Consider the following 27,662-nt stretch of genomic DNA (forward strand, 5'->3'; position numbering starts at 1 on the left):
AAAATACAGTATTATTAACTATAGTTGCTATGCTGTACATTACATCCCGAGAATTTCTTTCTTATATGACTGGTAGTTTGTACCTCTTGACCATCTTCTTTAACATATATTTTTAAAATTAATTTATTTTTGGCTGTGTTGGGTCTTCGTTGTTGTGCGCAGGCTTTCTCTAGTTGCGGCGAGTGGGGGCTACTCTTCATTGCAGTGTGTGGGCTTCTCATTGCAGTGGTTTCTCTTGTTGCACAGCATTGGCTCTAGGAGTGCGGGGTTCAATAGTTGTGGCATGTGAGCTCAGTAGTTGTGGCACATGGGCTTAGTTGCTCCACGGGATGTGGGATCTTCCCAGACAAGGGCTTGAACCCATGTCCCCTGCATTGGCAGGCAGATTCTTAACCACTGCGCCACCAGGGAAGTCCCCACATATTTTAAGCATGATTACACTTACAATGCTTAGAGGCTATCCTATCTCTGAAGTGTTAAGTATGGCAGTTTGAGAAAACCACCATAGGAGTTCTTTATATTGACAAATTATAATTTCTTCTCCCAGAAATGTTAATGCAAAGCTTCTGGATGGTGTTTTTGCAATTCCTTAATTAATTTCTTTTTTCGTTGCAAAGATATGCTGGGGTTACTATTAATCTCAAGAGCCAACTGGTGAAGATATTGGCTTGTCCTTTCCTTTTGTTTTTCAAACTCCTTGTATGTCAAGCGTTGACAAAATGTGAAACCTAAAAAAAAAAAAAAAAAAAAAAAAAAAAGTACAACTGGAAAAACAAGTTAAAAAAAGAAAAACATGAAAATGTACTTATCCAAACTGGCCTTATCCTGGACTTTTTCTCCCCAAAATAGGGTAGATAACATTACTTATACTCATATTCCCTTTGCCTCAGAGTAACATGCTCTATTCTTTAGCAAAATATACACTGTCGTATTCTGCAAACATTATTTTATTTGATTTCCAAAATAAATCCATGAAGTAGGAGAACCAAGGAACTACTATCCTAGTTTCAAGTGGAATACACAGGAATTTAAGTGAAATGGCAAACAAATTGGAGGTGAAGGGGAGAAAAAAGTTTTCCTTGACCTTCTTATGGTCCTTGGCTGGGTCTGAGAAGTAAACTGACAAAGATAGATTAACAGGAGAAAAGCATACAAATGTATTTAGTGTAAGTTTTATGTGACATAAGAGCCTTCATAAGGAAATGAAGACTCAAAGAAACAGACCTATGTACTTTTATGCCAGTTTGCTGAAAAGTGCACAGTCCTGGAGGAACGTGACAGGTTAAGGAAAATGATGTAATCGTAATAAACTGGGGAAAACTTAGCAAGGCCTGTTTGTTCAGATTCTTCTTGGCCTCCATTTGTCTTCGGAGCTAAGGATACTCCTTTCCTCTGGGTATAAGGAGGGCATCTCTCATATGAGGGTTTTATGGCCAGTTTCAGGGAGGAAGGACAAGGGGGAAGTAGGTCAGAGCGACCCTCCTGCTTCTGCATTTTCTCAAGCTCTTTCAGCTTAAAATATTCAATATGTCAAGTGACATATTTTGGGGTAGTGTGTCCTGAACCCTATCAGAAGCATGTGCAAAACTTGGACAAAGAATTTCATGAACATGAGCAGTGTTTTTTCACTGCTCTGTGAGCTGTCTTAGCATGTACTGTCAACCAATCAACCAAGCCTCTCCCTACGCTGATCTATAGATGGGGACGCCTTAGCCTCAAGACACACCAAAACAACTCTCAATCAGGGTAACCTTTGAAATCCTAAAGCCCATTAATATTAGGGGGTTTGCCTATTTTCACTATAAACACAGCTTCACTTCAACACAGCTATGGTGACACTTGGAATTACACTGCTTCTGAAAACTTAAAATCCTACACCTAACTCTCTATTCAGAATCTACTGTCCTTCAAATAATAATACAATAATAACTTACAGGACTTCCCTGGTGGCACAGTGGTTAAGAATCCACCTGCCAATGCAGGGGACACGGGTTCGAGCCCTGGTCCGGGAAGATCCCACATGCCGCGGAGCAACTAAGCCCGTGTGCCACAACTACTGAGCCTGCGCTCTAGGGCCTGCGAGCCACAACTACTGAAGCCTGCGTGCTACAACTACTGAAGCCCACATGCCTAGAGCCCATGCTCCACAACAAGAGGAGCCACCGCAATGAGAAGCCCGCGCACCGCAATGAAGAGTAGCCCCTGCTCACCACAACTAGAAAAAGACCGCGCACAGCAATGAAGACCCAACACAGCCAAAAGTAAATAAATAAATTTATATATTTTTTAAAAAGCCTACAATGAGTGCTTACCATGTATCAAACTTTTTGTACTTTTTCTCATTATATCTTCAATGTTCTAAGGTGTAAGTGTGCAGGTATTATTATTATCAACCCTGCCTTATCGATAAAGAAACAGAAGCTTGGACCACGTGGCTGAGCTAGGATCTGAACCTGGGATTGTCCCACTCCCAGGGTTTGGGGTCCCTATACTATGCCATACTGCCTTTAGCTCTGTCACAACTCTCGTCAATCTCAGAGCGATGTGCTATTTTTTTTTGTTCATCATCTCTTTTTTCCCATCCTGAGTCAGACACATATCTGATCATCTGAACCACTTGCTAATTTGTGTCCTCAATTTTCTTGCAATCCAATCTTTCTGCAACACCTGACAAAGCAAAATTTCAGCCCTTAATCAGTGCTTGAATCCACCTTTTACACTTGAACATTCAAGTAAATAAGTGCTGCTGTGAAAATTACTATCTAAATTGGCATCACTAAAATTTATAATCTACTTCATCAGGATCCTCAGAATTACTTATCAGTCCATTTGTCTTTTCTCAACTGCTTTTCCCATTCCCTATTTCAAACTATTCCCTTTTTCTCATGTCATCCATTCAATGGTCCCCCTACAACTCCTCAGACAATAGGGTCTCTTCCTCCTACTTTGTCAAGGTAAATGGATTCATTATTTAATGATCTCCTTCAACTTTCTACCTTGGACCTACACATTTATTTATATCCATACACACTATCAACTTTACTCTTCATATCCCTCCCCCGTTCGAGGCAAACCCTTGGTCCTGTGCCCTTGAAGACTTTTCCTCCTGCCTCCTCCAGGGCCTGGCTCCATCAGTAATCTCTTGTGACCTCTCAGCGGGTCATTATGCTCAAATCTCTGGCTTGATTTATCATCGTTCCAGTTATTCCCAGCTTCTCTCTTCCCTTCTTATCATAGATCCACTCTTAATCTCTCACCCATTCATTCTTTTCATCCCACTTGCAACCTGGCTTTTGCCTCTCAAGCTACCAAATCAGCTCTCACTAATTGGCTCCAGAGAGTCCGGAGCAGTCCTGAGCTGCTACCACATGCAATCCTCCTCTTTAAAATGTTACATTTCCTTGGCTTTACGAGGACGACTTCACCTCATTCCCCTTCTAACATTCCTTCTCTATCTCAGTCATAGGTTCCTCTTTACTCACCCCTTGGTGATTAGTGTTCTTTAATATTTTATCCTGGACCTCTTACATTGCTCAACATACTCTAAATGACCTCAATTTCCACATGCTCCCAGATATTTAGTTTTAATTCATATCTTTCCCCTGAACTTCAAAATTGCATATCCAGCTGCTCTGCTGAAAATATCAACCAGAATGTCCCACACATATCTTAAATCAAAAGGTCAAAACAGATTCAGTCATTTCCCTACACATGTTCCTTTCCTCTGTTTTTCTATCTGAATTGGTGGCAGTCACCTCACCTGGAAACTTGAGAATTATCTTTGAGTCCCCTTTCTCTCCGACCCCCAGATGCAATCAAGTGTTGCCAATTTTACCTCCTAAATATTTCTCAAACCTGTCCCCTCCTCTCCATCCCTCTTGCCTCTGCTACAGTACAGGCCTACATGATTTCTCACATGGACCATTGTAGTAGTCTCCTAACTAAGAACTCTGCTTCCAGTCCCCCTGGCCAACCCATTCTCCAAACTGCTGCTAAGCACTATCTAAAATATAAATCTAGCCATATCACTTTATAAAAAATAAAAAAATGCCTCCCCAGCTGCCTAGTGAATTCCTTGGCTGCTAAATGAGGCCCTTCAAGATCTGACGGCTGTGGGCTTCCCTGGTGGCGCAGTGCTTGAGAATCCGCCTGCAGCTGAAGGGGACATGGGTTCGTGCCCCGGTCCGGGAACATCCCACGTGCCGCATGGCCGCTGAGCCGGAGCCTGTGCTCCGCAACGGGAGAGGCCACAACAGTGAGAGGCCTGCCTACCGCAAAAAGAGATCTGACATCTATTTCTCTAGTTTAAATTCCTGCCACCGCTCAGCTGTAATTTCTAGCCCGTACCTATTTTTGCTCACAATGTTCCTCCTGTCCAGAATATCTTCCCTTTCTCCACTCCTCTGGTTTAGCTTGCATCTAATTCTTTAAGACTCCTACTCGGTATCATCTCCTCCACAAGTCTAGCCTGATGCCCTCAAACTAGGTCAGGTAATCCTCCTCCTCTAGTCTTTTTTTTTAAAATTTATTTTATTTATTTATTTTTGGCTGTGTTGGGTCTTTCGTTGCTGTGCGCGGGCTTTCTCTAGTTGCGGTGAGCGGGGACTACTCTTTGTTGCGGTAGGCGGGCTTCTCATTTCGGTGGCTTCTCCTGTTGGGGAGCACAGGCTCTAGGCGTGTGAGCTCAGTAGTTGTGGCTCACGGACTCTAGAGCGCAGGCTCAGTAGTTGTGGTGCACGGGCTTAGTTGCTCTGCGGCATGTGAGATCTTCCCGGACCAGGGCACGAACCCGTGTCCCCTGCATTGGCAGGCAGATTCTCCACCACTGCGCCACCAGGGAAGCCCTCCTCTAGTCTTCTATAACCTCCTCTGGCTTGAACATATCCCTCTTATATTTTATTATGATTGATTTATAAATGGTTGTCTCTCTCATACATCAGTTCTTTCACTGAATTAATTTATTCAACAACTATCTATTGATATCTGTAACTACTAAGTGCCAGTTGCTTTTAACATGGAACATAAACTTATTGCAAGCAGGGGCATTATCTTATACATCTTGTATTTTGTGGTGCTTATACAAAGTCTGGCACAGAGTAGATCTTCAAAATGTTTAGTGAATAATTGAATGGATGGATGGATGAATATTTGATATCAGGAATATTTTAAATCAACACATGAATTTCAAGTAATCAATTCAAGCATGCTGAAAAGAGCATACAACACAAAACACAGAGGCAATTAAAAAATTCAATTAAGTTGTATACTGATAATCTGACAATTTTATTGAATAAGGGATAAACTTCAAGAAGAGACGAGAGTTAAGCTATTTAGGGAAAAATATTATCAGATAACTCTTCACTTCCCAAGTGCTTATAGCACACAGCACAATGCAAAGCACTTATATTCATTATCTCCCTTTAAAGCATATTGTTGAATAAATGTTGGATGGAAATAAATGTTAAAATGCCTACAATTCCTCCATTTTCCTCAAAGCCAAAACTAATGAAAAACTGAATGTGAAAAGCTAATATAGTATGGCAGCCAAATGAAGTTTATCTTGAAATTAGTCAGATGAGATCTAATTAATCTAAAAAGATTCCAGATGTTAGATTCAGAATACTTCATTAGTATCTCTGTTTAACAGCATCAAACAGACAGGATGCATGTGGCAACAGACCTGTGGCCATATGCCCTATGTTCAAAGAAGGGAGTGGGAGGAAATGGCATCTATTAACTGAGAAATTCCAAATAATCCTGGCAAATAAATGTATGCCCTACTCTATGAATACTTTTCTAGAAATTAGTAATGCCTTAGAAAACTTTTTTTTTTTAAGGAAGAAATGTTACCTACATTTCTAGTTGGTCAAGTTACTTAATCTAAGTTTCAGTTCTTACCTATAGAATGGGATAATAATAATGCCTACATAATAGGTTATTGTGTAGAATAATTTCATAAATGCATGTTAGTGCTCAGCAGTCTGACACAGAGTAGGGTTTAATATTAGTGTCAATATTAAACATCAATAGTACTTAATATTTAAATAATAATAATACAATTTAAATATAGTATCTATGATTTATAACTATGTTATATTATTATTATTTATTTGTTTTTTGCGGTACGTGGGCCTCTCACTGTTGTGGCCTCTCCCGCTGCGGAGCACAGGCTCCGGACGTGCAGGCTCAGTGGCCATGGCTCACGGGACTAGCCGCTCCGCAGCATGCGGGATCTTCCCAGACCAGGGCATGAACCCGTGTCCCCTGCATCAGCAGGCGTACTCTCAACCACTGTGCCACCAGGGAAGCCCATTATTTTTTTAATTATGAAATTCACTGTATTCTTCTCTCATTTTGAGTTTTTTATATATAAATTTATTTATTTATTTTTGGCTGAGTTGGATCTTTGTTGCTGCGTGCGGGCTTTCTCTACTTGCTGCAAGCGGGGACTACTCTTCGTTGTGGTGCATGGGCTTCTCATTGCAGTGGCTTATCTTGTTGCAGAGCATGGGCTCTAGGTGAGCGGGCTTCTCATTGCGGTGGCTTCTCTTGTTGCGGAGCACGGGCTCTAGGTGCATGGCTTCAGTAGTCGCGGCTCGCGGGCTCTAGAGTGCAGGCTCAGTAGTTGTGGCGCATGGGCTTAGTTGCTCCATGGCATATGGGATCTTCCTGGGCCAGGGCTCAAACCCATGTCCCTTGCATTGGCAGGTGGATCCTTAACCATTGTGCCACCAGGGAAGCCCCCAATGTTATATTATTAATATAAATACTAAATATTTAACAACTACGAGGTAGATACCATTATTCTCATTTTGGAGATGAGGAAGGTGGGGTACAAAGAGGTTAAATAATTTGCCCAGGCAATTTGGCCCTAGCACCCAAAGTTATACCTATTACTTTATTTTGTCTCTCACATGACAATCTTAGGAAATTTGAGTTTTAAATATTTTATGGTTTAAAGAAATTAAAAATTAAGGAATCAGATCAATTGCCAAAAGACATGGAGTAAAAAGAATCATGGAGCCTTTTCAACTGGGTAGGGGGAAGGGTTTAAGCTCCTCCTCTATAAAAACTTTGTCATTTCCTAGAAAAGAGGAGGGAAAGAGACAGAATGAAAAACAGGAGAAAGAAAAACAGTGTGCACAGGAGCAAGGAAGCAGGCAGGTGGGTAATAAATGGAGGGGAAGGTGAGACCTTGGAGCAGCAATAAGATATAGTGTTTACCTTTTTAGAAGAAAGGTAATCAAACAAATAGCTTCCAAAAACAACTAGAGAAGAACTTGCTCTGGAGATATTAAAAAATAACCTTAATGTAACCACCTTTTATAGCATTATATATTTATTACATACTCACCCTTGGCTCCTTTCCAACTTATGTGGCTATAACAGTCACTTAATGATAAAGAAAGAATAAGACTGAATCAATACCTGATATAGCATCTGGATCTTCTCCATGTAGAAGCTTCTTAAGTTTCTTACTAACCAGATCCAATAAAGTAACCGGTGTCTACAAAAAAACAGATATTTTCAAATGTTTAATATGAATTTTTTTCTAGCCATTAATCCAATATAGAAAAAAAAAAAAAACCTCAATATTTTTGACCAATGCATAGGGGAAGAGGATTGCAGATGGGGAGAGGGGGCGGGTAGCAGAAGGCCTCTGAATTATAAAGAGTATAAATACTTGAAATTCTTTTTTAGAATTCTTAAAATTCTATATTCTACTCCCACATATGTAGTATATCTGAAACTAGACTAACCAATCATTAGTGCAATGTTCTCTTATAATAATAAAAATTATTTGTACTTCCATAACAGCACTGGTCTAAATAATCTTACATTGTACTTACATGATCCATATGTAAATAGTAGCTCTAAAATACATAATAATACTTAAAATGGATAAATACTCCTTTTCCAGTTTTGGTTATACAAAGGAAATCCCAGATTATAACATATTTCTGGGGGAAATAATTCCTCAGCTAATATTGTTACAGAGGGCACCCCCTAGACCTACCAATGTTGAACCTCATATTCACATAGCTCCTTCATCTTGAGCCCCAGGGTACCTTTCCATTAGCTTCTATTTTCCTGAAAATTTACAAACATGAAGCCATCCCCATTAATTCATTCTGTCACTCAACAAAAAGTTAGTGAATGATTTCTATGTTCCAGGACAGTTCTAGGTGATGAATAAGCAGATCTAGTCTGAACTCACAGAATTTACACTCTCATGTGAGAGAAAGACAATTTCAAAAAATCAGCAAATACATAATATAGTTTCAGGTAATGATAAGTGCCATTAAGAGAGCATAAAGCAGGATAAGAAGCTAGAATGAAGATGGGTAGCTATCTCAGTAAGGGAAGGCTTCTGTCTTACTGAGAGGGTATCATTTTGAGCAGAGGCCTGAAATGATGTGAAGGAGTGAGCCATAAAAAGACTTGGGAGAAAATGTTCCAGACATACAGTAGACAACACAGGTAAAGCCCTGTAACAGGAAAAAGCTTGGTATGCTCAAGATCCCCTATTATAAATACCTACCCATATCTCAATCTCCCTGAAATACTTCATTCCCTAATCTCCAGAAACCAGTCATTGGAACCCCTTCTCCTTGCTTCCTGAATCCCATACCCCCACTTCCTCCAGCCCACATCAAGTTCCTTTCCTGCCACAATATTTGAACCAGTATGTTTCTTTATGACACTGCTAGTTCTGATATGAGGAGGAGGTAAAAAATGAAAAAATCCTTTCTAACTTCTCAACCATATGTAGGAAAGAGGAGAATTCATTTACCTAGAGGAGGAGGCAGGGTGAGAAAGAAGAAAGTGGAGAGGCTAAGTGGTAAGGAAGAGGAGGGGAGAGAAAAAGTTCATTCTAAATTCCTGGTTGGAATCTGGGACCCATTTCACAAGTAAGCTATAAACATGAATTTTGGTTTAGTGACTGTAGAATTAAACATTTATGTAACCTGGGCCCTAATCTCCATTTATTATATTTTATGATGAAAAACTAGGTGCAGAATAACTAACAACTTTTTTTTAACATCTTTATTGGAGTATAACTGCTTTACAATGGTGTGTTAGTGTCTGCTGTATAACAAAGTGAATCAGCTATACACATACATATATCCCCATATCTCCTCCCTCTTGTGTCTCCCTCCCTCCTACCCTCCCTATCCCACCCCTCTAGGTGGTCACAAAGCACCGAGCTGATCTCCCTGTGCTATGCGGCTGCTTCCCACTAGCTTGTTTTACATTTGGTAGTGTGTATATGTCCATGCCACTCTCTCACTTCATCCCAGCTTACCCTTCCCACTCTCTGTATCCTCAAGTCCATTCTCTATGTCTGTGTATTAATTCCTGTCCTGCCCCTAGGTTCTTCAGAACCGTTTTTTTTTTTTAAGATTCCATGTATATGTTTTAGCATACGGTGTTAGTTTTTCTCTTTCTGACTTACTTCACTCTGTATGACAGACTCTAGGTCCATCCACCTCACTACAAATAACTCAATTTCATTTCTTTTTATGGCTGAGTAATATTCCATTGTATATATATACCACATCTTCTTTATCCATTCATCTGTTGATGGACACTTAGGTTGCTTCCATGTCCTGGCTATTGTAAATAGAGCTGCAATGAATATTGTGGTACATGACTCTTTTTGAATTATGGTTTTCTTAGGGTATATGCCCAGTAGTGGGATTGCTGCATCCTGTGGTAGTTCTAGTCTTAGTTTTTTAAGGAACCTCCAAACTGTTCTCCATAGTGGCTGTATCAATTTACATTCCCACCAACAGTGCAAGAGTGTTCCCTTTTCTCCACACCCTCTCCGGCATTTAGTGTTTGTAGATTTTTTGATGATGGCCATTCTGACTGGTGTGAGGTGATACCTCACTGTAGTTTTGATTTGCATTTCTGTAATGATTAGTGATGTTGAGCATCCTTTCATGTGTTTGTTGGCAATCTGTATATCTTCTTTGGAGAAATGTCTATTTAGGTCTTCTGCCCATTTTTGGATTGGGTTGTTTGTTTTTTGATATTGAGCTGCATAAGCTGCTTGTATATTTTGAAGATTAATCCTTTGTCAGTTGCTTCGTTGGCAAATATTTTCTCCCATTCTGAGGGTTGTCTTTTCGTCTTGTTTATGGTTTCCTTTGCTATGCAAAAGCTTTTAAGTTTCATTGGGTCCCATTTATTTATTTTTGTTTTTATTTCCATTTCTCTAAGAGGTGGGTCAAAAAGGATCTTGCTGTGACTTATGTCATAGAGGGTTCTGCCTATGTTTTTCTCTAGGAGTTTTATAGTGTCCGGTCTTACACTTAGGTCTTTAATCCATTTTGAGTTTATTTTTGTGTATGGTGTTAGGGAGTGTTGTAACTTCATTCTTTTACATGTAGCTGTCCAGTTTTCCCAGCACCATTTATTGAAGAGACTGTCTTTTCTCCATTGTATAATCTTGCCTCCTTTGTCATAGATTAGTTGACCATAGGTGTGTCATTTTATCTCTGGGCTTTCTATCCTGTTCCATGGATCTGTATTTGTTTTTGTGCCAGTATCATATTGTCTTGATTACTTAGCTTTTTAGTATAGTCTGAAGTCTGGGAGCCTGATTCCTCCAGATCTGTTTTTCTTTCTCAAGATTGCTTTGGCTATTGGGGGTCTTTTGTGTTTCCATACAAATTGTGAAATTTTTTATTCTAGTTCTGTGAAAAATGCCATTGGTAGTTAGACAGGGATTGCAATGAATCTGTAGATTGCTTTGGGTAGTAGAGTCATTTTCACAACATTGATTTTTCCAATCCAAGAACATGGTATATCTCTCCATCTGTTGGCATCATCCTTAATTTCTTTCAACAGTGTCTTACACTTCTCTGCATATAGGTCTTTTGTCTCCTTAGGTAGGTTTATTCCCAGGTATTTTATTCTTTTTTGTTGCAATGGTAAATGGGAGTGTTTCCTTAATTTCTCTTTCAGATTTTTCATCATTAGTGTATAGGAATGCAAGAGATTTCTGTGCATTAATTTTGTATCTTGCTACTTTACCAAATTCATTGATTAGCTCTAGTAGTTTTCTGGTAGCATCTTTGGGATTCTTTATGTATAGTATCATGTCATCTGCAAACAGTGACAGCTTTACATCTTCTTTTCCGATTTGGATTCCTTTTATTTCTTTTTCTTCTCTGTTTGCTGTGGCTAAAACTTCCAAAACTATGTTGAATAAGAGTGGTGAGAGTGGGCAACCTTGTCTTGTTCCTGATCTTAGTGGAAATGGTTTGTTTTTCACCATGGAGAATGATGTTGACTGTGGGTTTGTCATATATGGGCTTTATTATGTTGAGGTAAGTTCCCTCTATGCCCACTTTCTGGAGGGTTTTTATCATAAATGGGTGTTGAATTTTGTCGAAAGCTTTTTCTGCATCTATTGAGATGATCATGTGGTTTTTCTCCTCCAGTTTGTTAATATGGTGTATCACATTGACTGATTTGCATATATTGAAGAATCCTTGCATTTCTGTGATAAACCCCACTTGATCATGGTGTATGATCCTTTTTATGTGCCATTGGCTTCTGTTTGCTAGTATTTTGTTGAGGATTTTTGCATCTATGTTCATCAGTGATATTGGCCTGTAGTTTTCTTTTTTTGTGACATCTTTGTCTGGTTTTGGTATCAGGGTGATGGTGGCCTCATAGAATGAGTTTGGGAGTGTTCCTTCCTCTGCAATTTTTTGGCAGTTGGAGAAGGATGGGTGTTAGCTCTTCTCTAAATGTTTGATAGAATTTGCCTGTGATGCCATCTGATCCTGGACTTTCGTTTGTTGGAAGATTTTTAAACACAGTCTCAATTTCAGTGCTTGTGATTGGTCTGTTTATATTTTCTACTTTTTCCTGGTTCACTCTTGGACGGTTGTGCTTTCCTAGGAATTTGTCCATTTCTTCCAGGTTGTCCATTTTATTGGCATAGAGTTCCTTGTAGTAATCTCTCATGATCCTTTGTATTTCTGCAGTGTCAGTGTTTACTTCTCCTTTTTCATTCTAATTCTGTTGATTTGAGTCTTCTCCCTTTTTTTCTTGATGAGTCTGGGGAATGGTTTATCAATTTTGTTTATCTTCTCAAAGAACTAGCTTTAATTTTACTGATCTTTGCTATTGTTTCCTTCATTTCTTTTTCATTTATTTCTGATCTTTATGATTTCTTTCCTTCTGCTGACTTTGGGTTTTTTTTGTTCTTTCTCTAATTGCTTTCAGTGTAAGTTTAGGTTGTTTATTTGAGATTTTTCTTGTTTCTTGAGGTAGGATTGTATTGCTATAAATTTCCCTCTTAGAATGGCTGCATTCCAGAGTTTTTGGGTCACCGTGTTTTCATTGTCCTTTGTTTCTAGGTATTTTTTGATTTCCTCTTTGATTTCTTCAGTGATATATTGGTTATTTAGTAGTGTATTGTTTATCCTCCGTGTGTTTGTATTTTTTACAAATTTTTTCCTGTAATTGATATCTAGTCTCATTGTGTTGTGGTTGGAAAAATACTTGATACGATTTCAATTTTCTTAAATTTACCAAGGCTTGATTTGTGACCCAAGATATGATCTATCCTGGAGAATGTTCCATGAGCACTTGAGAAGAAAGTGTATTCTGTTGTTTTTGGATGGAATGTCCTATAAATATCAATTAAGTCCATTTTGTTTAATGTATCATTTAAAGCTGTGTTTCCTTATTTATTTTCATTTTGGATGATATGTCCATTGGTGAACATAGGGTGTTAACGTCCTCTACTATGGTTGTGTTACTGTCGATTTCCCCTTTTATGGCTGTTAGTATTTGCCTTATGGATTGAGGTGCTCCTATGTTGGGTGCATAAATATTTACAATTGTTATATCTTCTTCTTGGATTGACCCCTTGATCATTATGTAGTGTCCTTCTTTGTCTCTTGTAATAGTCTTTATTTTAAAGTCTATTTTGTGTGATATGAGAATTGCTACTCCAGCTTTCTTTTGACTTCCATTTGCATGGAGTATCTTTTTCCATTCCCTCACTTTCAGTCTGTATGTGTCCCTAGTTCTGAAGTGGGTCTCTTGTAGACAGCATATATATGGGTCTTAACAACTGACTTTTAAATGAGCTTTTAGAATACATTTCATTCAAAATTCATAAATGGCGGACTGCTTCTACTGTATACACTTAGTACCAACTTTTTCTCTAAAATGATGGAAAAGTAACTTCAGTTAATATTGACAGAACTGCTATAAAATTCAAACCAATATGTTTCTAATGACATGAGATAAATTTTTTACACAAAATATTAAGAAGGGAACAATTCTTTATAGAGGCTTTGGAGAAATAATGCCAGTAAAAGTAACACTGTGTGGTATTAAAATATACTAGTGAGGCTAAAAAATAATTTTTCTAAGACATTTCAAAATATATCAACAATCTGACAATGTCTTACTAACTTATTTGCTACTCCTCTGTTTCAAGTCACCATATCTCTTGCTCAGATTATTACAACACCCTACTAAAAGGTTCTCCTGGGCTTCCCTGGTGGCACAGTGGTTGAGAATCTGCCTGCCAATGCAGCGGACACGGGTTCGAGCCCTGGTCTGGGAAGATCCCGCATGCCACAGAGCAACTCAGCCCGTGAGCCACAACTACTGAGCCTTCACGTCTGGAGCCTGTGCTCCACAACAAGAGAGGCCACGATAGTGAGAGGCCCGTGCACCGTGATGAAGAGTGGCCCCCACTTGGCACAACTAGAGAAAGCCCTCGCACAGAAACGAAGACCCAACACAGCCATAAATAAATAATTTTTTTTTAAAAAAGAAAAAAACTAAAAAAAAAAAGGTTCTCCTGCTTCTACCTTTGCCCCTCTATAATCTGTTTTCAACACAAAATCCAGAGTTATTTTCAAAAATATCAGTCAAATGAGGCCACCATTGTGATCAAAATCTTTCATGATTCCCCATTTTATTCCAAGGAGAAGCAAAGTCTCTCCAATGGCCTACATGGGCCCCCATATCTCTCACCTCACCTTACAATACTGTCCCACCTGCTCACCACTTCCTTGCTGTTCCTCAGCACTGAAGCATGCATCACCTTCAAGGCCTCTGCTCTAGGAACCATTTTCTCTGCCCCAAACCACTTACTCCCACCCTCATGGCCATTTGGTTTACTCCTTCCCATTCCAGTCTCTGCTCAAATCTCATTTTCTCAGTGCGCCCAACCTTGGCCATGCTGTTTAATACTGTAAGCTCCTAGTAACCCCCATCCTGGCACCCCCAAATCCCCTTAAACTGTTTTTCTATTGCGTTTATTGCCTTCTAGCAAACTATAGGACAATGATTTATTGTATTTTTTTTTTTTTTTTTTTACTGTCTCTGTCCCTCACTTGGATATAAGCTCCTCAAGGGCCTGCATTCTTGTGTTTTGTTTCCTCATGTATTCCAAGCACCTAAAACAGTGTCTGGCACAGAGAAATAAGATGAAGAAATTAATCAATATACTTGCAAATATCAACACTGTTTTAATTCTGCTTTCTTCTCTTTGGTGGGTGTGGGGAAAGAGCATTCCTTCAAACTTTGCACATTATAGGTACTCGGTAAATTATTTATTAAGTGAATGATTTGCCTCTTGTCTGACACAAGTAGGTTAGTAATAAATGTGCCCAGGCAAAATGCCAGATACCTTGAAGAGCTCAGAGTGGAACTCCAGTAGAAACAAGACTAGTTGTTCTGCCCGTACTCTTAATAATGATTTGGATTGCAAAACTGCTTTGGCAAGAGTTCTCAGGACCACCGTTTTGTTATCAAACTGTAAACAAAAAGAGTAACATTAACTTGAATCATTTTTATTCAAAAAAAATAGCAGAAGATTGTAAAACTGTTATTGCAATTTTTTTCACCTGTTTTTGTAATTTGTAGGCATTGGGTTCTGATGCAATCGCCATAAAAGTGAGTAGCCGTCGTAATTCTTCTCTAACATTGGGCAACAACAATCTTAGATATAGTTGTGTTGCTTCAAGTGCTTCTGTTCTTTTCTCATTTTCTGTCACATGGGTTACAAAGAAGACAAAGCAAGGGACAAAAAAAGCCCAGAAATTATAGTACGTAGCAGTCAATTAAAATGCTCTGATACTGTATTTGGTTTGCAGATTCTTTTTTCCACTTGCAAGTTTTTATTAGGAAATATTTCAAACACACAGGAAATTATCTACATAATATGCCAAACACCTGCATAATTATATCCAGCACTGTCAAACAGTAATTCGTTTTTAACATGAAATTATATGGCCACCTACAGAGCTAAAAAAGAGACATGATGGGTCACTCAATTTTTATTTTGCTAAAAGGTCATCAAATTAATACAATATTTCCAGATACCTCAGTTCTTTAATCCTCTAGTAATATATCAAAATTTTTCTTAGAATGTCCCTGTGATAGAATTACCTTAGATCTAATTGCTATACAACAGTATTATATTTGATAGTACAATTTACATGGCAGGCCAAATGAATTGAAAAAGCACTCCATGAAGTACTTTGACATCATAGAAGAAAAATATTAAAATGCAATACTCATATAATACATAAAATCTTCTGCAACTTGTATTATTAAAAAAGATTGTGCAAAAAAACTGAAGTTTAAACATCTCTTACCTAAAAGTTCAATAATTCCTGAATGAATATCAAAATACTCATCAGTTAATAAGCAATCTCTCTCTTGATTATAAAATTTTACTATGACATCAAAGAGTAACTTCTTCTGTGTATTCAATCTTGTCTCTTCATTTCTGTTTTGTACTAACTGCTCGCTGACAGTAACTATTAACGGGTCAGGGAAATATTCCAAGCATTCAATTGCTGCATTAAGCCAGTTATCAATCCTGGAGATAAAAAACAAAATAAAATAAATCAATGGTTAACAATTCCATGTAACTGCCTAAAACATTGTTTGATAAAACAATAACATCTAGTTTATAATTAACCAAATCTAAAGAAGAAACTAGTTTTGAGAATCTTTTAAATAATTTTTGCTGGATGACTGAAGGAGTAAATGAGAGGGAATAGCTTTTCTCCTCACCAAATACCACCACACCTTTCCGTACCTTTACTTTCAAAGGAATTAAAATATTTGTGGGCCACCTTTTCATTATTTGTTTCTAACTTTGTTAAATTTTGTTCAGAGGAGTTCATCTGTACTGTTCCATTCCACTGGTGTTTCCTCTCCCCTTTCCCACTCTGATCATTAGGTGCATATGGTTCTATCACTATTTGAAAATAACATACCAAATATTTCCCCCATTAAGATGCACTGTTTATCCCACCACACACTGTTTTCCCCTTTTTTATCTCCTGACCTCAATAAGATAAGCAACTTAGGATCCTTTCACTCCTCCCTCCCTTCAGTGATGATTTTGGAAGGCCTTTAATTCCCCCTTCTCCTCCACCTTCCCCACCCCCAGGTTTTGCTGAGATAGGTTAGTATTTATTATAATTTCCCTTAATACTATGTCCTTCTTTTTTTGATATGTTATTTAGCACTTATATTTTGTACATTCTTACATATTCTTACCATATCAACTTCGAATATGTTGTGTGTACATGTGTTTGTATGCATGCACATATGTGGGTACAAAATTAGGGAGGAGAGAAAATAGTGAGAGCACACAGACCAAAGTTCATTGCCTACCAATATTTCCTTTCCTCTTCATCTGTCTCCATCTTGGGGTTCTGGTTATTTCTTTGTAGTCAGATTAAAATCTTTCCTCAAATATTTTCCTAGGAGGGGGTTCCTGAGTGATATATCCTATGAATTCTCGGTGATCCTCAAATATCTTTCCTTCTTCCCTCCTCTTCTCTTTCCCCTTCCGTTTCCTTTTTTCTCCCCATCCACACCAACCCCTGTTGAATGGAATATATTGCCTAACATGTGTGACTTATTATCTTCTAGCTCCCAGTGTTGCAGATGAAAAAATTAATGACAGTTGAATTGCATTTCTCTTGCAGATAACCTACACTTTCCACTTGGAAGCTCATAAAGCCTGACTGGCTGCTGTCTGTTTCCTGCAGAGGCATCTAAAGAAATCCTGTTTCTTTGCTGGTGTCCTTATATTCTCCCTGACTCAGGGGCTAGGGAAGACTCATTTGCTGGGTCTTTCTCAGCCTGTTGAATTAGGAGCAAACATGTCATGTGCAAACAGGGCAATGGTTGATGATCTAAGTGGGTTCACAGGTCTCTGATCATCAAGCTCTTTGTAGGATGTGAAGCTTTCTGGTTCTCAGGTTTGGAGTCTGATGTTCTTTTCTTGTTTGGTCCATGTGGGAGAAAGCATCATATCAGTTCTCCTTGCTGGAATCTCAACAGTACCCAAGGTCTTATACTTATGGTTCCTAGCAACTGATTTATGATAGGGCTTATTTCATTGGACTGTAATGTTTTGTTTCATGAAATGTCTCCCCTACTAGACTGAGGATTCTCTTAAAGCAGGAATAAATAAACTGGTAGAAACCATGATGGCTGCTACTTTATGGTTGTAAAGCAGAAATAAAGGAACTTTGAAAAAACACTCAGGGCTGGTGCAGGGAAAGAATGATTGACAAATCATGACTGAACTCATATGAATGAAACCACTCAGATTTCCAATAATCTTCTCACAGGTCATAACCACTCTCTTTCTCTTAGATCAAATGAGAATTCACAGTGATTCATTTTAAAATCAATGATGGTGTCTGCTCATACATATGAATATGTTCTCACACCTTAAAATACCAAGGGCAAAATATGTGAAAGAACATTTTAGTTATAAATTGACAATAAAAATGGTCACTCACTCAAGTAGACATAAGCTTGGAATAACCTCTCTGTCGAGGCAAGTGTTCGAGATAACAAGATCTTCCTCTTTACTTAATTGGAGATTTTGTGTTTTAACTGGAGGCTCCAAAATATTTTCTAAGAATGGAATGTGAATCAGTTGAAGCATACGTAGCAATGTTTGTTGTTTCCAAACATCTTCCACAGCTTAGAAAGAAAAATAATATAACTATCATACTAATAAATAACATATACATATTCAACCAGTATCATAGAATTCTTCCATTTCTAGGAATACAACAGAAAAGCTAATAATATAATGGATTAATTTGTTAGGATAATTTAAATTTGCTAAATTACAATTTTTCTTTTCAAGATTGACCTTTAAATAGACATCAGCATTATGAGCGATACTGATTTTATTTTCTGGCTATGTTAATTATAAACTGATATTATCTAGCTTTTAAGGTGATCAATAGGTTAATTCCAGATATAAAAAAAAACTACTGGTCCTGCTTATAAATTATTTTGATGATTGGAGAGAATGAGATTACTATTTATAATTTTATTCAAAGCAGAGATTATTGTAGTTAAATTGCATTTAAATAAAAATACAATATTAGGTTAATTTTAACTTGGGTTTCTGGTCATTCATGTTAAGAGTTAATAAAGTTTTTCATTATCCTAATTATCAGATCATCATTAATATTTTGTTTCTCCTTTAAATGAAACAAAATTACAAAAGCAACAGCTACAGTAAATCTCTTATGGAGCTTTACTGCCAGTAGCCTACGTATTAAATTTGGACCATAGTCATGATTTGTTTGGTTATAAAGTATTTTGAATAGAATTAACTTTAACTTGTATAAAAATGGGAGGTTTCATATAAAATTCTGGGTTTCAAGCTTCTCTTAAAAAATATCTTAAGAGGGCTTCCCTGGTGGCACAGTGGTTAAGAATCCACCTGCCAATGCAGGAGACACGGGTTTGAGCCCTGGTCCGAGAAGATCCCACATGCTGCGGAGCAACTAAGCCCGTGCACCACAACTACTGAAGCCTGTGCTCTAGAGCCTGTGAACCACAACTACTGAGCCTGTGTGCCACAACTACTGAAGCCCGCACACCTAGAGCCCATGCTCTGCAACAAGAGAAGCCACCGCAGTGAGAAGCCTGCGCACCACAACGAAGAGTAGACCCCCGTTTGCTGCAACTAGAGAAAGCCTGCGTGCAGCAACAAAGACCCACTGGAGCAAAAATATACAAACAAATAAATAAATAAGAAAAAAAATCTTAAAATCTCATGACACTGGGCTTGAATTAATGCCTGACCAAAGTTAGCTGATATAAATTAGTAGCTACCTTATTTGCATTGGCATGTCATTTCCAGCTCACCACAAACCCCATCACTTCCTACTGTATCCCAAACAGTGAAGTTGAGTGTCAGCTACCATTTTCATGGTATTGTCCTGTTGGTTTTGTTACGGTAGAAATTAATTTCCCTATAGTTATATCTCTTCCTTAAGTGGGAAAAGGAAAAATAGCCAAGAGGGCCCTACATTTCAAGCAAAACAACAATTTTTCCTACACATTTGAAAGTGAGTACTCACCTGCTCTCCAATCTGCCTGGCTCCTAAAGGCATCTGAGTTTACTACTTCTGAGTTATTGGCCCCAAATAAATCAAATTAACAATCTGTTAGTAAAGACTTGAGATCATAAGTAGCCTCTAATCAATCAGTCCACATTTGTTGATACCAACCTTTGGGCACAGCACTGAACCAGTTGATAGAAAAAGATACATACATAAAAATAGTGGCCCTTCAGCAGCCACACCCTATGTAAGGAGGTAAGGATAGCCGTATATGAAATGGATGAAGGCAAATTTTATCAAGTCACCAAGAAGTATGAATAGATATATTATGAATACATCCAAAAGTGGAAAAAAGACTATTCTTAGCAAGAGCATCAAGACGAACATTCATTTACTCAACAAATTTTTATTGAGACCTGTTTTGTATTAGGCACTGTTCTAGGTTCCAGGGATATAGTGGTAACCAAAACAGGCAAAATCCTGGCCTTAATGGAGCTTATATTCTAGTGGGGAGAGGGAGGCAGGCAATAAATAAACAAACAAACAAAAAGTGAAATATGTGGTGTGTCAGCTAATAGTAAGTTTTATGGAGAGAAATTAAGAAAGAAAGGAGATTAGACTACATTAGGGGGTTAGTGTTGCAATTTTAAATAAGATGTGTGGGAATTATCATTGGGAAGATGATATTTGAGCAAAGACCTTAAGGTGAGGGAGCAGAGAAATGTGCATGTCTAGAACATACTAGCCAAGTGCAGAGCTGATAAACAGAATAGCTAGCTCTGTGTGAGGAAATCAGACTCAAGAAGGATACTGTGGCAACACATATAGTCACCACCATCATCTTAATGGAGCACTTCATACTCAATGATCACTGTGCCGAGTGAAGGGGATCCAAGGGGATAGACTCTACATTTGAAGAGCATACAATGCATCCAGCATTTGGCGTAGCCTACACACACACACACACACACACACACACACACGCGCATGCATATGCACATATGTACATATATGACATATGAGTGTATGTGTATAGACGCATAAATAAAAAGAAAATACTTATAAAATGAGGAGGCTGTCTGTGAGCCATTCATCCACTAAATGTAACCTACGAGCAGCTAAGCACTGGGCCATTCAACAGGGATACCTCAGTGCACAAGGTAAGGACTGTCCCTGTCTAAGTACCTCACACTCCAGTGGGAAATAAAGACAAGTAAACAGGCAATTTCATTAAATGTGTAAATGTTTTGGTGGGAGAAGTACAGTGTGTTCAGTAGGAATCAAACTTTGTTTCAGCTGAGGAAACCTTTGAACAAACATATTCTTCTGGAAGTCAGGTAAAACAGATTAATAGTGGAATTGCTCCAGCTGATATTGGCATTCCCCTGAGACCTACCCCACAGAGGTGAGGTGAGGGAGAGGTTCTGCACCTTTAGAACCCCTCACATTTCTAAAACAACACACATATATTTCAAAAATATTAGTCATTATATTATCAGTAAGAAACACCTGTAAAAAATAAACAAATCTCAGCAAAGGTGGTTCACCTTAACTCTACTAGTCACACAAATACAAATTTGCAAAAAGCCTGCAGTCATGGGACTGCATTGCTTCACCACTGCTGGCAGATTTTTCAACTCAATTCAAGTGAAGTTGGTTTCTCAGTTCTTTGGGAATTAAGAAATGACCTTTCTCAAAAAAAAAGAGAAACTCCATACTTTTATTTCTTGGCTGAAATGTATATAGGTGTGTTGCCATCTGCATACCTTTAACCAGCCATATTTTTCCAAATAGAAAGTGGCTTAAATTTTCTTGTTGGTCAGCTAATTATTTAATCTTATAAAACCAGATAGTTTTATATCTGAGGCGGTTGTTTTTGTGCTTGAGGATCACAGAAGAATCAGATTTCAGTGGATAATAACAACAACAAAAACTCCTTTCATGCCTGATTTGTTAGAGTTTAGAGACACTTCCAAATGCACTTTCTCCAAAAAGTTTTGGTATGAAAACGTAAATTCCAAAAAAGTTAACTTTTTTTAACTCATTAAATACAAGAACAACCAGCCAATTTTAAAGTTAATTCTCTTTTGCAAGCCTTTTTACAAAACAAAAAACAAACAAAAAACCTACCCTAGCAGATTCAAGACTTTTGAACATAAAGAGATTTCCTATTCGTAATTTATTAAAGACTACTTCTCTCAAAACTATGTTTTATTAGAGAGAACAACTAAAATAGTTTTTTGTGTTTCTCTGTTCTGAAGGCTGACACATTCAGTTGCGACAAAGAGCAAACATACCAACTAAACATAACTTCAGTTGTACCCATTTTATAATTTACAACACCTTGTTGCAACAATAATGATAAAACACTGGGTAAAAGTATGGAAATCTAGGTCTGAATCTTGATGCCATTAGTTAACTGTGGAAACTTGGCAAATTATCTAACTTCTCTGAGTCTCAGTTTCCTTGTCTATAAAATAAACAATCTAAACTAAATTAAGTCTAAAGTAAAGCAGTGGTTCCAAGACTTGGCTGATTTTTGTTTTAACATAAAATCTCCTTTTTTAGGGAATTCCTTGGCGGTCCAGTGGTTAGGACTCGGTGCTTTCACTGCTGTGGCCTGGTTTCAACCCCTGGTGGGGGAACTAAGATCCTGCAAGATGCACAGTGTGGCCAATAAAAACAAAAAACAAAAAACTCCTTTTTTTAAAAAGCAAAACTTAATAGTTATTGTTGTGTGACTTACTGTTTAAAATCTCTGGCTAAATACAATAGTCTTAAAACTAAAGATATTCCTGTTTTCACCTAACATCTTTTTGTTAAATATGATACTCATAAGAGTATATAAAAGTATATGTATCATTTAAAGAGTTTGGGGGATAGATGCAAGAAAGGAAAGAGGCCTAAAACTCTGTTTTCCTTTGTAGAAAATTACTAGATGTCCCTAAAACTGAAAAAGCATGAAGTAGCAGTATAAGCATGACATTTAGGGACGTGAGATACATTTACAACACACATGAATTACAATTTATATGAATTGTAAATGGTTGTCTCCGGAGAGGGGGAAATGGGTGAGAGGAGAAGGGTAGGGAATTATTATTTTTTGGTAACAAAACCTGTAGGACTATTTGAATGTTTTACATTATGTGCATGTATAACAAAGAAAAAATTAAAATGTTTAAGAAAGTACATAAGGGGCTTCCCTGGTAGCGCAGTGGTTGAGAGTCCGCCTGCCGATGTGGGGGATGCGGGTTCGTGCCCCAGTCCGGGAGGATCCCACATGCCGCGGTGCGGCTGGGCCCGTGAGCCATGGCCGCTGAGCCTGCGTGTCCAGAGCCTGTGCTCCACAATGGGAGAGGCCACAGCAGTGAGAGGCCCGTGTACCACAAAAAAAAAAAAAAAAAGTACATAAGAGTGCCATCTTTCCTTCCCTACCATGTCTTATTTATTTATTTATCTTTCTGAGTCTCAGTTTCCCAAACTATAAAACGGAAGTTTTACCCCTCACTTTACAGGGCTATTGTTAAATAAATATAAAATGCATAACAAATTGCCTGGCCCAATAAATGAAAATTACTTTTATGAGCATCTTTCCTGATAAATTATATCCATCTTTAGTTAGAAATTTCTAGAAGTACCCTATATCCTCACGGGAAAATGATGAGACAAGTTTTTCTTTTTCATTTGTAATAGGTAAAAACTGAACTTTTTTGGGCTCCTCTTCTTCAGCCTGTCCTCTAAATATTAATCTTTCTCCGAGTCTTCTTCTAATCCCTCTTCTTTTCTCACTCTGCACCCTTTCTTTGGGCACCGTGCATTTCCCTTATCACACTTATCCTAGTTATTGTTGATAACCTTTGCTCCTCCAGTGTGCACATCATGCTTGTCTTACTTCTATCACGGTTTGACCACATGCAGTAAAGCGTGTAACCATTAATGAATTGTGTATGCATCCCTCCTAATTGCCCTGGGTATGGGGCTCTTCTTTCAATTGTTAAGTTGCCTTATAAGGACAAAACCACAAGTAGATGAAGTAAATGGTAAAGAGAATTAGAGCAATACGTAGCCTAGCTACTTTGTTCTGAAAGGCAAAGAGTAGGGAGATGTTTGGGAGGAGCTTATACAAGGGGCAAAGGATATGCTCATAAGAAGATGGTCTTGCATTATAAATAACAAGGACTGGTAATGAGTTTGCATGTTTTTTTTCTGTTAGTAAGGACTGTGGCACCTCCAGTTAATCTGATCATGGTCATTGTAAAAAAATAAACTAAATGTTATTGGAGCTACATTGCCTCACCTGTCTTGTCTGATGCAATCACTATGTAGAAGGAAACTCTTATGGGGAGAGGAGTAGAGAGTCAGTACGCCAAACACACTACTTCTATTGTATCTGAAAAGTCAGTTCTTGGAGACAGTAAAAAGATCAGTGGTTGCCAGGGGGGTAACGGGGAAGGAAGGAGGAACAGGTGAAGTACAGAGCATTATCAGGGCAGTGAAACTATTCTGTATGATGCTATAATGGTGGATACAGTCATCATACATTTGTCAAAACCCACATAATATACACCACCAAGAGTGAACACTAATGTAAACTGTGAACTTTGGGTGATAATGATATATCAATGTAGGTCCATGAATTATAACAAATAACCACTCCAGTGCAGGATGTTGACAGTTGGGGAGGCTGGGTATGCGAGGGGGCAGGGGGCACATGGGAACTCTCTGTACTTTCTGTTCAATTTCTCTGTGAAACTAAAACTCTTCCAAAAAGTAAGTTCTATTTTAAAAAGTCATCTCTTCTTACAAAGTTCGGAAAAAAATAATGAAAACTGAAATTACCTTCTTTTGAAAGTGGAAGAACAGGTTTGTCAACTGTGATGTTTGGAGGTAAAGCCAGAGTCCCACTCATTGTATCAATAAGTTCCTCAATTCTTTCCTCACCAATCTCTTGTGCTAGAGGATTTGAAATCACTTTGCCTTCTGGTCTGTTAAGAAATGATATGCGAATTTTTCCATTACATACAGGACCAAAATTTCAAATATGCATTTTAGTTTACTTATTAAAACTCATTTACACATTTCTTATTTCCAAAAAGGATGTCAGGCAGCTTACAATAAAAGATACAAGTAATAAATGTATTAAATAACAGAATATCACCAGAAGAGGACGTTAGGATTGTAAATAAACAGAAAAAAAAATACGTTAATTCTAAGGTTATTATGGCTGCTGTAACAGAGTAGAAAATTTTTGCTCTAGTTTCGTTTCCATAACTTTGGCTTTATCTACTTTGGCTAAGTCATGTTTCAAAAATTAGGAAGCATATAATTCATCAGAGGAGATAAAGTTTTTCCTGGTACAAATTCTGAAATATTTATGTGATCATGTCCTCCATAACAGTTTTAGAGCAAATGCAGAAAAGATTATTTTTTACATGGATATTTCTTTTATTGACTTCTGAAAAAAACAGAAAGCATAATATTCAAGGTTTGCTCAATGAAGACTGTTCTGCCAGCAACTAAAAACAATATATTACAGTATCTTGGTTAACACTAACCTTAAAGATTCCTTTGCTTTTATTTCATCATTTAACCCAGTCTCAGAATCCTTTTTTCTTTTGCAAAAAACATAAGATGATTTATTTCCTAGAAACCTGTAGAGACTATTGTTTGAATCCTCAAATTCCAATTCCTTTTCATTTTTGAATAGCTTCATTCCTACTGGTTCAAATACTTTATGGTTCATTAGAACTTGACAAAGACGAACTCCTTTAAGACGAGAGATATCATTACTACTCAGGCACATATTTTGCATAAGATGACTTAGTACTACATCAACAGCATCAGAACCAGTAAAACAGTCTTTGTATGTTCGTAAATGATGCCTCCTTCTTTTTATTTCCACTTGAGTCTGAAGGGAGTGAATAATACCATCCCATAGCTGAGTAGCTTGAAAAGGACCAGAGCATCCTGAAAAAAAAAAAATAAAATAAACATATATTTCTAACAAATTTAGATTACACAAAAATATGTAAGTTTTTTTGTTTTGGCAACCTTATGCTTTTGTATGGCATATCTGCTAACAATGCCTTTCTTAAGTTTCTTCCCATCTTGTGTAAACTATAATATGTTTACTAAGTTTGCACATGTTTGTCTGCCAATAAAATCAGAGTAAATCTAGGAACTTGCTTTACTGATATGAAATATACTACTATGTGAATTTATACATCCGAATGTTACATGCTTAATAACTAGCTAGACTTAGTCTTGAAGAATATTACTTCAGGCTACATTTAAAAGGAATGTACACACACATTAGAGTCTTGATTATTACAGAGATGTGGCTTCACCAGACTCTGCTTTTCCTTTCTTCTTTTTGCCTTTTTGAACAATGACAAGCATTGCATGAAAGAAATCTACTGCAAGGAGCTGAAAAAACCAATCCATTTATCTGCCAGCTGTTGTTCTTGAAACATAAAAGTTTGTGAGGAATAATGAAAATCTGAAAACAATGAAAGTGTCCAGTGCCTGGGGAATAGTTAAGTAAATTATGGAATAGTCTTATTATAGGATATTAAGCAGCCATTATGAAGAATGACATTTATAGCATGGAAGGATTTCATTAAGTAGTAAAAACAAAAAACCAATGAGGTTGCGCAGAACAATTTATATACTATCATCCTAGTTATATAAAAATGAATTCCCAACCTACATACAAATATATGTAAATAGAAAAGTCTGGAAGGATAAACCTCAAAGTAACCTTTAGGAAATAGATGTAATGAAAGTATACTCACTTTTTAGTATACATATTTCCAGTTTTTATAACGTACATATATAATTTTTTCAATTAATTGTAGACAGTAAAATTTTAAAATTGAGATATAATTCACATTCCACAAAATTCACCCTTTTAAAGCGTACAATTCAATGGTTTTTAGGTACATTCACAAAGCTGTGCAGCTATTTCTATAATCTAACTCCAGACCATTTTATCACTTCAAAAAGAAACGCATACACACATATACACTCTTGATACTATGTATAAAATAGATAACTAATGAGAGTATACTGTATAGCACAGGGAACTCTACTTATTGCACTGTGGTGACCTAAATGGGAAGGAAATCCAAAAAAGAGGGGATGTATGTATATGTATAGCTGATTCATTTTGCTGTACAGTAGAAACAAACACAACATTGGAAAGCAACTATATTTCAATAAACATTAATTTTTTAAAAAGAAACCCATAGTTAGCAATCACTGCTCATTCCCCTCTACCCCAGTAAATTTTTATTAAAAAATTTTTAATAAGGGAATACGTTGAAACATCTAGAATGTTGTTTCTAGATTTTCGTTGTTGTCAGAATCTGAGAATTTAAGCTCTTTCTTCCTCTGATTATGAATAACTGGAAACAGGATGTCCAACTTTACATAATGGTCTGATGTTTAGGACAGAAATAAAAGCCCATCACCTTCAAATGCCTTCTGTAACAGAAGCTGTCTGTCTGTCTGTCCTTGAACTGTGGACAGTGTATAGACAGGAGTAGGGCGTGGTGGGCGAGGAGCGAGTAGGGACTGGGTTAGGGTAGGTTGGGGGTGGATAAAGCTAGGAGTCTATGAGCAGAGGAGACGGGTATTTTCCGTCTGCCTCTCTAAGCGTCATTAAACAAGTAGGCTAGGTTAAAGAAATATTCCTCGTGCTCAAGAACTCGCCATCTAGTACTTTTAACCCCTTGTTGTTCTAAGCGTAGCCCGCTGACCAGCAGCAGTGGCATCATCTGGGAACTTAATAGAAACGCATAATATCAGACCCTACCCTTGAATCCAAACTGCATTTTAACAAAGTTCCCAAATGATCTGTGTGTATATTAAAGTTTGAGAAGCACCGCTTTCCAGGACGCCCCAAGGAGAGTAGCTTCTGAAAAGGCCCGGTGCCCGTCTTCAGCTGGACTGAGAGAGAAGGTGGGCCGGGAAAGGGGCGGGTCCAGGATAGGGGCGGGCCCCAGAGGCCTGAGGCGCAAAGTCCAAAGCGCCCGCTCCCCTCAGACGTTCCCCCGATTCGGTGCACATTTGGTTAGGATCTAAAGGGGTACCTGTCCTCCTTTTCCGGCAGAAAACATCTCTAGGGCTCACGAAACTCGACACGCTCCGCCCTGGGCCGGGAAGCTGGCTCTGGCTGCCAAGGCTACGGAACCGCGGAGTCAAAAGAACCGCCATAAACTCGTCCGCCAGGATCCTACCCCGGCCCGTAACCCCGCCCCCACCCTGTTC

The 27,662-nt window shown here is 37.9% G+C and overlaps 1 protein-coding gene across 2 annotated transcripts; it reads right to left on the bottom strand.

Annotated features, from left to right (window-relative positions):
• Nucleotides 1-131: 131 nt before the first annotated feature.
• DEPDC4 (DEP domain containing 4) lies at nt 132-27,649 on the bottom strand. 2 transcript variants are annotated; one of them, XM_067009960.1, is made up of 9 exons: nt 27,485-27,649; nt 24,947-25,358; nt 24,231-24,376; nt 17,823-18,009; nt 15,648-15,874; nt 14,895-15,037; nt 14,678-14,803; nt 7,429-7,507; nt 132-728 (listed from the first exon to the last, which is right to left on the bottom strand). In XM_067009960.1, exons 1-9 carry the CDS (start codon nt 27,606-27,608, stop codon nt 553-555), a joined length of 1,620 nt encoding a protein of 539 aa, XP_066866061.1. In that variant the 5' UTR covers nt 27,609-27,649; the 3' UTR covers nt 132-552. The 2 variants fall into 2 exon arrangements, with proteins under 2 accessions (XP_066866061.1, XP_066866062.1); XM_067009961.1 differs by lacking the exon at nt 132-728 and adding an exon at nt 6,392-7,084 and having other exon boundaries at nt 27,485-27,646.
• Nucleotides 27,650-27,662: the final 13 nt, after the last annotated feature.

This window comes from Kogia breviceps, chromosome 12 (assembly GCF_026419965.1).
Source record: "Kogia breviceps isolate mKogBre1 chromosome 12, mKogBre1 haplotype 1, whole genome shotgun sequence".
NCBI lineage: Eukaryota > Metazoa > Chordata > Mammalia > Artiodactyla > Physeteridae > Kogia > Kogia breviceps.